Below are 11,783 nucleotides of genomic sequence, written 5' to 3' on the forward strand. Positions count from 1 at the left end.
TTGACCGTTAGGAAGGCAGTTTATGGCAGCTCTTTACCTAATCCATTGATAGGCAACCTGCTATTGATCCTCCTGGCCTCATTAAGGGCAACACACGAGTGCTTTGGTACTGATAAGGCAGATAAAAAACATTACATTCTGTCATCAGTAGCTCCTGGACAGTTTTCAGTGGTACTTACGCAACTTTATTTGAAGAGACAGAGCTTCCCTAATTTGAAAAATGTCAATGCTGATCGAGGCCTTCTCTTAAATCAATGTAAGAGTCACATTTCAGGGAGCACTTGAAATCCCACAGGATTTGCATCTGAACACAGTAATCCTGTCAACTGATTTTTTTATGTATGCTCCGGCTGCTGAGGCCCAGTCTACTTTTCAAGCACACAAACACATTCAAACAGGCTTCACACTGCTGCATAATCAGCAACGATGAGAGCAAGAGGGAAAAAAAAGAAAGGAAAAAAAAAACATCCACTAAACATTATCTCAAGGGAAATATACACAAAATGAAATAGAAGCTAATTAAACTAAAATTCTGCTTTTTCATTTTCAAATGTAAAATCAACAGGTATTTTAGCTTAACTACCCGAGGCTCATGCAGCACTCAAATAATTTAGTCTCCCTGTAAAAGTCCATACTATGCTGTCTGATATAATGGTTATATATTATTGCTTGTTGTTTGAAAAGGTTCTGATGTACCCCAAAGCCCTGCTGCAATAACACATCTGAAGGACAAGGCACGAGTCCCAGAGGCCTTTGCGTTATGTGAGAAACACACACTGGATCTCAACATCTCTGAGCGGAAAGATACACCTTCACACACAGTGATAAAGACACATGTAAACACAGGGGTTGAGTTATTTTTTGGTAATAAAGACATTTATTTATTGGATTTTTCGACGTTTTGAGATAAGAGTTAGTGACAGAAAGTAAACACTGACATGTATTCTAATTAATTATGTTTTATTTGAAAAAATAAAAATCTTCAAAGTCAATCCAAACCAAAGCACATATAACTAGAGTTGTTATATTTGTGTGGCTCGATATCATCAGAGGAAAGTGAGACAATATATAAACACTTGCAAGCAGAAGGACCTCTGTGTATTCTCTTTGCTCTCTTGTTGCCATGTGTCGTGTCTGTCTTATTTTCTTGCCGCTCTTCAGCTGCATGCCCACATTAGAGCCGTCGCATGGCCTGCAGTCTAGGCAGAGCCTCATGCCATCAACCTCCAGGGGCAGCAAGACAACCATGTGAGCAGTGCTTCAGAGCAGAAAACATGCTGTACAGTGAATATAATATAAAATTTTAAGTGTATCACTGCGCCAGCATTTCTGTAGAAATGTAGCTGTAATGGAGAGATGCTGCTATGGTCTAGACAACCTTGAAATTTTTGTGCAGAGATTTTTAGTCCCAGGAGGTTGAATCGTAATGACTTTGACAGTCCTGTGACATTTTTTTTTTTTTTTTTTTTTTTTTTTTGTGAATGATTTTTGGTGAAATGCTTCAAAAATTCCTCTGGGTGGACAGGCCTGCAAATGGGTAAAGATATTCATCCCTTAGGGTTAATATGCCATTACTTTACTGATCAATTATCATTTACTGTGATATAAATCGCAGGTCAAAATTTTGTCTTTGACCAGTGCTTTGCTTTCTTTCTTTTCTTTTTTACAAAACACATGCAGAAATTTTATCCTCAGCTCTGTTTTAGTTTTTATAATAACTAGTAAATGCATGCATGTTGGCTTTGTCCTGATGTTAGTGTTTAATTCAAAACCCTCAGGTACATGAAATGCAATGGTGTGCTTTCAATGTTTTTTATTTATTTATTTTTTCAGAAATGTGAAAATGGTAATATACAAACACTCGGTTAGCATATGAAGGTGATGGTAATTAATTGCAGTCAGTGGATTTCATTTTTAGCCAGAAGCTTTGTTGATATACCGTGTATTGATTCAATTTGTTTATACAAATAATATGTTCACATACTCTTCTCCTGCCTTCATGGAGAATCTCCAAGAGGCCAATCAGACCCTTCACAAACTACATGATTAAAAAAATCCTAATAAACAATTTACTTTTTTTAATTTTATTTAAGGAGACTTTCACACAAGTCCTTTTATTTTTCCTTGAGTGTTATTTTCTCAACTTGTAACTGAGAAAAATAATTCATACTTAACCCACCCTTTGTTGGTGCTTGAAGGAAGATGCTAACAAATGCATTTAGTAACGCAGCTGCATATGTGTTTAGTCATGCAGGTATAGACACTGCCTCTTCACCATGTTGCACGGAGGTGTTGCTCATTCCACAGAAGCACAATTCTTACAAGTTATCCTTTATTGTAATCGTGACTGATCATGCTTTCCAACGATATAAAAATGGAATTTGAATATAAAAATCTTTTGATGACTTTACCCACTACTTTATCTCCTGAATGTCTGACTGAAGATTCCCCCCATGATTTTTTTTTTTTTTTTTTTTTTTGTTGTTTTGTTTTATTAAAGGTTTTCAAATTGCACCTAAATCTGGGAAACATTTCCCTTTTTTTCCTTCTGCTTGTGTCTTTTTTAATGTTGTGAGGGGGAGCTCTCCCTGACAAGTAAATCCACAGCATTAGTTCTAAGTGCAGTATAATTTCTAAGCCGCCATGTAACCTCAGAGCTGGATGGGGAAAGTTTTCAAAGAGCAATAAAAAAAACAGAACAAAGCAATAAAAAAAACAACAAAGCAAAGAAGGAAAAGCATCACACAATGCTTCCTTTTGAGGCTGTAGTAATCTTTACAGTCAGCACTGAAAGCAGTCTTCTAACAAATATTTTTGACTCATTCACCAGGATTTGAGGAACTGTGAGATAAAAAAAAAAAAAAGGATCATAAGCTAACTTTTTACTGATCTCTATAGACATTCTGCGCTCATGTGAAGACTTGTAAACAACTGAGTGATTTTAATTCATGCTCTGTACTGAATGTGGCCTGGACCATAAATGATGTCATGGAGATAAACTACAATGGACCCTGTTATAACGCCTTTCACTTCACAATGGATAGCTTTTCGCAGAACCATCAGTGAAAACGTTTTCATTTCAGAGGAATGAGTGAAAGTCTAACCAGTTGCCAGCAGAGACCTCCCCATGCCTCTCCACTCATCCCTGTAAGAGGATCGGCATTATGGGGTTTTTCCTTCCATAACTCCTTTTGCTCTCCAGATACACTGCACAGAACTTCCAACAAAGTCTAAGACTACTATTCCTGTCACCTTTTACTGTCATTCTGATAATAAATTCAAGCTTCTGTGGACATGACCTCATTGTAAAAAGGGCTAAGCTTTTAAGCAGGTGTCCTCTTCCCCTCACAAATGCAGTGGGATAAAATAAGGGTAATAACCTCACTAGGAATGTCAAGCTGCTGAAAAGGAGCTTGAAAAATTCTCCACAAACTGATGTAGAAACGATAGAGGTTCACCATTTATCAGCTTTAAAGGGAATCACACCATGATAAGCTACTCTATGTCTGAAAACAAATATAGAATTGAATATAAATGTACTAGTAATAATTCCATTGACAAACATTTATTCATGTAGGAAGCTATTATGTAGCTAAATAAAAAAGTGCAACAGCCCCCCCCAGGCATGAGGGACAATCCATAATATGGAATATGCTTTCAAATAGTCTCCTTGTGGCAGACAGGTGATCTAAGAACCTCATGCCAACAGCAATGACAATATTTCAAAATACAGGGTATTTTAATATTGCATTAGGCTGCCCATACTATGCCTTTACACATGTACACTGAATATATTCAGAAACATAAAGGAATTATAATCATTACTGTGTAACTCAAAGTCAGTCACACTTCTGGGATATCCATCTGTCTAGTTAGGAAGTACTACTAAATCAATTTCACCTGCTGTTTTACAAATGGAACAGACAACAGGTGGAAATAAAAGGCAATTAGCAAGACAGTCCTTTTAAAGCAATGGTCCTGCGGGTGGTGGCCACAGATAATTTCCCTGTCTTCATCTTTTCTGGCTGTTTTTTGGTCGTGTTTACATTTTATCAGTGTCCTCACCACTAGCAGTAACATGAAGCATGTCTGCAACTCACAGAAGCTGCTCAGGTAGTGCAGCTCATCCAGGATGGCACATGCATGCATGCTGTGACAAGAAGGTTTGCTGTATCTCCCAGCACAGTGTTGAGAGCATGGAGGAGATAGCGGGAGACAGACCAGTATACCAGGACATGTGGAGGGGGCCACTATGTAATAAATATTTTCAACTGTAATATTTCAGTCATCAAGAAGACGTGTTGTTTAAGTGTTCTTTTATTTATTTATTTTTATTTAGCAGTGTATATCACAAACCCCCCCCCTTTAAACATTGTTTCTTACCCCCCCTCCCTGGAAAAGCTGGAAATTTTAAGATTCATATGGTTTGGTAACACTTCTCTCTGTGGATACCAGGTAACCTTTTGACAATTGAATCTCATTTAGAAACATGACACCATATCAGAAAAATTCAAACATGAAACCAACACATATTTTTGTTTCCTCAGATTAGCTGCTCTCAGAGCTCAAACTGCTATGGTTCTGTCCAAACAGCTAATTCCAGGTGAACTGTATCCTTATTCCCCACCAACATCTCCCTAACAAAGCTGAGATGCATTTTCTAGCAGACATAATCGAGCTTGTTTGCTAACTTCTTCCAGAGTTCAATGTGTTTGAACTCTGGCCTGGGAAATAATAATACTCATCAATATCCAGCCAATTTGAAAGTGCAGGTAGGATTGACCTGTCCTTAAGTAAGTATTGATTGTGTATATCCCTCTTTGTATAAAAACGTGCTTGAAAAAAACAAGCAATTTAAGATGGTTCATGCTATGTGGCTGACAATTTCTTCAAAAGTGGCGAACAGAAAATGTGACCTCAGAGAAAAGTGACAAAAAAAACAAGGTGTAGACTGCTATTCTTAGAATCTATGTGACATTACATGAATTGCTCTGGCCACAAGTAAACATGTGTTTAAAGGATGAAGTTATTACCAGGAAGATGCAGTGTCCCAAACGATAGAAAGGCTGGACTGAAAGGACATCATCCACAAGTCCACAAATTCCACAATCTCTCTGCCTTTATTTATTTATCTATATTGTTCCTACTAGAAGCAGTACAACTAGCATGGAAGAATTGTTAAAAACTGTTTTAAAAGGTTATTTTACATTTCATAATTCTTTTTAGATTTTGGGTGGAAGTTTTTTGTTTTTTTTAATTAGCATATGAAGCAGATAGATCATTTTGATTATGACAATGGTAACTTAAACAGTTACAGCACCCTAACTGTTGGCCAAAGGCTCTCTTCCATGTGTTGTAAAGAAGGGGGTTTGCTGGGTTTGTAACACAAAAACAAGAAAGTTATCATAAAACAGAATTAAATTGTTTTATCTCAATTATCTGCTAAACTTTAAAAGCCAAAATTGCAAATGAAAATGAATTTCAGTTTATTGCACAGCTCTGCACATGGGTTCTTTCTTATGTTAATAACCCACAGCTCTAAAGACCTGCTTGATATGACTGGGCGGGTTTGACAGGTTATTAAAGTCATCCATATCCAAGCACGTTTTTAATTTCTATCCATGGGGTAAATCCTGCTGAATTTTAACTTGGGAACATTTTGAAATATCCAACCTATCTTTGTTTGTTCTGGTATTTTATAACTTGTGCTGTTAGAAATGTTCGCCATCACACTTTCTTCTTTTGTTCAGCAGCAACATGAGCACAAATACGAGATAATAGACTCAATTCACTTTTGTATTTAAGTATATGTATAAAGAATATATATAGTTCCACATATGAAATAATTTCCTTTCCTATCTGTGCTTCAGATAGTTTTTATAAAGCTTAACTATACTAAGTCAGGTCTCTGAGTCATTCTGAAAAGAAGCCAATTAGTGAGTGATGGAGAACAAAAAGCAAGAGCCAAAACCACTGGAGTGGTTCATTAACTGTCCACAAGTCAGTGGTTGTTCATTCTCATAGCACCGATAATAAGGTGATGTTTGAACACATGTATGTGTATAAATGTGTGTGTATCTAATCTTATGCTGCATGACATACCAACTGTATCTTTTAACATATGGCTGAATAGACCACTGAGGATGAGACTTTACACAACCAAACAAATTTAACCTCTGCTATTTAGTGTCACGGTCAAAGGTAGCAATGTATAACACACACACACACAGTCACAGAGGGCCTTTATATTCCTTTGGTGCCTATCTTCTTCTCTGTCAGCCGAATAGATCACACTACAAGGCTTCCATCTCTTTCAAATCAGTCACAGCAACGATTCTGTGAAAAAGGAGAGCTGGCTGGAGCCTGTCAGTGCTATGAGAGCAGAAGATGTCAATGCCTCACTTAGACAGCTATTCTAAGGGGGCACCTTCCCCAGACAGGAGGACAAGACTGAGTTCACCTGCATTCAATACAAAGTTTTGCCTCTGCCAGTGGGAGAAAAGATGCGACAGAGAATAGTAGACAGCACTCCCTGATCTAAATGTCATTTGGATAAAAATTAATTAATTGATTCATTCAAGACACTAAAATTTAAAAACTGGCCAAGTTTTCTGGTCTTTTTTAACTGCATTGTGGTAGTCCTTCTCTTTGTGTTCAAGAGCAAAGAAGGTCTGGATGATTTCTCAGAAGGTGCACAACATCATAGATCCCAATAACAATTCAAACTTTGGCTGATTGATTTTTTCTTTATGTGGCATTGTTGCTTCTCATTTCCAACACAGCACGAAAGGCACTGAAATAAAAACATCTTAGCAGCAAATCGGCCTCACCATGGCAACAGTATTGATCAACCCTCTTGGGTCCTCAGAAAAATCTATTTCTCATGTCAATTTCTCAGCATTAACAGTTCAGCAGCCACTCATTTCTTGAATAGACAGGCATGATATTTAGAATCAAGCAATAAAATGTGCAATCATTATTTAGCTTCCCTGATGATTCATTTATCACAGGAGTAAGACACCAAATGACCTATTGATATTCACTGAGAACAATACTAGAATTAGGCTAGGACGACAACTCAGAAGCTGGTGTCCTCAACCTTCAAGTGTAGTGATTTAGAGTCAAAGACTATTAAGTCCCTCAATTATGAAGCATATCCTGTGATTTAAAAAAAATCAAATTGACTAAGACAAGTAATTAACTACTTTTATCAGAGCTCCTTTGATGCAGGTTAGTTTTCATTTTCTTTTTCAAATATATCCGAACAGGAATCTTCTCAAGCTTTTGATGCTTTTGTTTGGAATGATTAAATAGTTTATGGACTGCAGCTGACAACAATGTCAGATATTTGAATTTTCTGCCACACACCAATCAAATGCTGATAGGCTAATGATGGTAAATGGACTAGGAGCTTTTGATTCTGTATTGATTATGCAGTATCATGTGGCTTCATATTTAATTTTGGATCCTTATCATCAATAATGTCATCACCACTAGCACCGCTGGGAACAAATATGCTAAGGTGCAAACAGGTTCAAAGGAAGACTGAATTTATCTTCTCTCAGGTGTACAGATTTGAGTGCAGTGATTCAATCTAGCTTTCCAGCAACACTTTGGGGAAATGAGAGGAAATGCAGAGTGATGGATGACGCTGCATGACAACTGCTGTCACTCTACAGATTCCTCAAGCTTGATTACAACGCCTGAGCTTCAGCGCCACATCGTGCATGAGCTACACCTACACTATGACAGTTTGACACTTGCAGACGTGCAGGTCCAACTGGTGAGAGGAGGAAAGAGCGAAGAGAATTAGGGACTGAGCTTTACTCCCTCAAATCCTTTAAAATTCACAAATGCACCCACGTTATAGTTGCACACAGCTTGCACAAAACAAAAATAGTTTTAGAGCTCTTGCATTCTGCAACAAAATAATGAGTACAGGGAGATGCTTCAAAGCATGACTGGAGGGTTTTTACCAAGTTGGAAATATAAAAATTTAATATGTTAACCAAGCCTTCAATGAGTGAACCAAAGCCAAAGCTGAAAGTTGTGGTGGGGACCATCAGTCTGACTGTCTGGCAACTGAAGCCACAAAGCCCTGGAGGATTACTGTAAATAAATAAATAAATAAAGGTGTTGTGTGTACGGAAGTGTGTTGGAAAAGGAAGAGAGTGGAGTGGGCTAAAAGCTTGTTAATGATTTTAGACTTGCTGTTAAACAGATACTCATAGCTAGGCCCATGGTTTGTCTAATTGAACTTGGACAAAACACTAAATGACAGGACCCTAAGTTGCAGTCTGCAACCACAAATCATTAGCACAAATGCTACAGCTCTGATGGTCCTCCTCAGCCTCAACAACTCAAACCAGGAAATGGGCAGAAATCTGCACATTAGGAAAAACATCCATTTTGAGTAATTTGCTATTTTTCTATGGAGATGTGTTTTAAATAATTAATGTGTTGTATTTGGTGCCCTGCTGCTTCCTATTCTACTTCAGCACCAGCAGTGGACCAACATCAGTTGATTCTCAGGCAGCAGGAAGAGATGTGGTCCTATGAACCCAATAAAATAAGTAGTTCAAATTCATTCCATTGAGTTGCAGCCATCCAGCTCAATTGGGCTGCAAAGAGGTTTGAAACAAGCTCATTTTGTAGACATGCCCCCTGTAGAGTTGATTTAACCATAAATCAAGGTTTTCAGGTTCACAATTTATAAAACGCTCCTGCAGTCTCAACATACAAGAGACACATATAACCATGTGCAATCACATGAAATAGGCCCGTTTTTCTCGGGAGGGGGTTGTTGAGTTTGGGTGTGATTGTGTCAGGCTGTCAGTGCCCACTCATCCAGACTCAAGAGTGAAACTGGAACAGACGGGAGCTGTTCTTTCAGCACCACCGGGGACATGCAACAGCACACTCAGCTGTCGCAGCCACACAGTGTAGTGGATCGGAAAACCACCCGAATTCACCTCACCTGCTGTCTCTGCCTATGTCTAAAAGTGGAGGCATGTCAAAGGAGAACCAAGATCAGATCTAATACCATCATCTAAAAATAGCAGAACGTCGCTTGGGAAGTAGTGTGATTTTCCTGTCGGAGATATAGTTTGTAATTGTTCACTTTTCTTCCTCCGCTTCTGGATAGAAGGGAAAGAGTGGGCGCATCACTTCCCCTGTCCCCTAAAGCGCATATTTATCAGAAAACTGTTCATTCTGCACAGCAAAAACAGTGAAAAACACAAAAGCTCCAAAAACGGCTGCATACTCTTAAAGACTTGCCTGAAAGAGGCGTAGGATGTTGGCAACCATGATCGATACAGAACTCGCCGAGGCTCCGATGACTCCCACCACTTTTTCAGGCTTGACAAATACCGGTGGCTCCCCATTAGTGCACCTCACGTCTGAGGTGTCCTTCGTGATCAGGGCTTGCACGAAAGTCAATGACTGCTCCAGAGCATACGTATCCCTCGAACAAGTGTCCAGCACTCGCGCACCTAAGGTGATGTTAGGTAAGAGTTGATCGTCTTGGTTAATTTGGTCCAAAGCGTACATCATGGCCTCGAGCCGCTGGATGCCGTTCTCCTTTTTGAGGTCCCCGCATGGCGTGCCGTCGATCCCTCTTGAGTGAACCGGGAAGAGTCCACCAAGGGTCAGATGCCCCTGAGTCCGTATTGAATGGGGGGCATACGTCTCCTGGGGCAGCGTGAAATCCACCACAGTACTCATGAGCCAAAACAGTCTCCATATAAAATTCAGATTCACGCAAGCACCGGGACGAGCCATGGTCAACTTTTAGTAAGAATGAAGCCCGCAATCCGCCAACAATTAAACCAGAAAGGTTGAGAAGTTTGCTAAAACGAATCCATTCTTGTCACCACGGAGGAGATTCAACAAGCTGGGCTGAAGAAGCAAGACGGAGTAGAAGGCTCAGGCAAACTGCGCCCATCGTTTTGCAGCCAGGAGCAAGCGGCGCAGCTTGTTGAACAGTGAAGCCCCCAACGGTAATTCAGCTCCCACGGAAAGGGAGGTTACATCCATTAGTTAGAGAATATCAGTGAAAGAAGACGAGCACGCTCCGCAGTTTAACTGGGACTAATTTTAACCATTTATGATAAATCCTAAATGCGAATGGAAACAGAATGAACACCTCTGCCAAGATCTAACATTTCCTCACACCCGTAAACAGTTATAGCAAATAACGCGTGACGTGACTCTTAGAAATTCTCTCTTAAAAATGACTTAAAATTTAAGACCGGCAGAAGTGGGTGACATTCTTGCTAAGAACAACTCCACGGAAGCGCAGCGATGGCTTTCTCGGCTGTGGTGTCTGTCTCCCAGGGGTGCATAATCATATCCACAGTCTCCAAAGAGAGAGAGAGAGAGAGAGACACAGAGAGAGAGAGAAAGAGAGAGAGGGGGGTGGGGGTGCTAGAGTGTAAGAGGGGAAAAACGATTAATACCAGCGCAAATGTGCGATCACTAAGCAGAGGACTGAGAAAACCCAGCTAATTAAATCCCGGCTCTTCTCCGTCTCTGCAACCGGTCTCATTTAACGCGAAATGAATGAGTCACAGCGAGACATTCACTGCGAGTTTTCAGTCCCCTTTCCACGCGTCCAGACGTCATTCAAGGGGGAGAGGGGGAGATTAGCATCACTTTATGGCAAGGTTTCCAGGAAGTTAACGCTCGGAGTCTTCAAACACTAGAGAAGGTAAACAAGACCAACAAAAGCACTTGCAGGCTTGAATAATGAGGCAATTGTTCCTTCGAGAGCCTCTCAGTTCACCGCATCTCAGCGTTATAATCTTTCTCTCTGTACTTCTCCTCCCTCCAGTATCCCTCACAAACACACAAGCACGTAAAAACTCGGCTTTATTTCCCTCTTTTCTTTTGATGTTGATGGTGGCAGGCGTGAAGCGGAGATCGGTGGCACAATGAAAACACAGATGAGCCGAAAGTATCAGGGGCTTCACCCGCCCACTAAAAAGTGGATTTCCTAAAATAGTTTTGGGCTCATTACTGATGCGCCTTTTAAAACGCAGAGGGGGGATGGGTGGGGGACCGACTAGTTCGGAGGGGTCCACGCTGGTCTCCCAGGTAACCTTTCTTCTGAAGACACTCCTGAACAGCCCTCCTTCACGAACACACGCATCATGCTGGCACGCACACTGAAGAGAATTAACCACACAAGGAAAATAGACGCCTCACCGCTTAACAAAACAAATCTACAAACTATTTAACTACATAGTTATTTTTCCAAATAAACAAAACCAGGAAAAAAAAAAGATCATTTGCATTAGCCGGGGACTCACCTGGCAATTTGAGGCATTAATTAAAAAGGTAGTCTGCTTGTTATTCAAAGTAAATCTTTTATTCAAAATGACAATAATAATCTTTGTACGATTCCACTAATTAGTGCATGCTCAGTGGATTACACTGTAAGAGAAGGTGCTAATTAACCACTTGGTAAATTCGCAACTCATGAATAAGCATTCATTTTCAAGTAACCTTGAAAACTGACCAGCAACGACAACACATCCGGCAAAAACATCTGTATCACTGGTGAAACATTATAGCAGTAGAGAAAAAGGTCAAACAGAAAGTGTATTATATAACCCTGTCTCAAAAAGAACAAAATCTGAATGTGGCATAACATGCAAAATAAATATAATACAACAACAGGCAAACAACTGTGTAATCAGAAAATAATCAAAGGCAAAGCATAACTAATTTTGTTAAATAAAAAGAAATGTCATTTTGAATTGGCCAGCAATTAATTCTTT

The 11,783-nt window shown here is 39.6% G+C and overlaps 1 protein-coding gene across 1 annotated transcript in view; it reads right to left on the reverse strand.

Moving 5' to 3' along the window:
* The window catches only part of LOC121651636 (metabotropic glutamate receptor 7-like), a 63,080-nt gene extending 52,201 nt beyond the window's left edge, over positions 1-10,879 (reverse strand). The window contains exon 1 of the mRNA XM_042003980.1: positions 9,280-10,879. Within this exon, the coding sequence (XP_041859914.1) occupies positions 9,280-9,783 (504 nt within the window). The 5' untranslated portion in view covers positions 9,784-10,879. The remainder of the gene's footprint in view (positions 1-9,279) is intronic.
* Positions 10,880-11,783: the final 904 nt, after the last annotated feature.

Source organism: Melanotaenia boesemani, chromosome 13 (genome assembly GCF_017639745.1).
Source record: "Melanotaenia boesemani isolate fMelBoe1 chromosome 13, fMelBoe1.pri, whole genome shotgun sequence".
Classification (NCBI taxonomy): Eukaryota; Metazoa; Chordata; class Actinopteri; order Atheriniformes; family Melanotaeniidae; genus Melanotaenia; species Melanotaenia boesemani.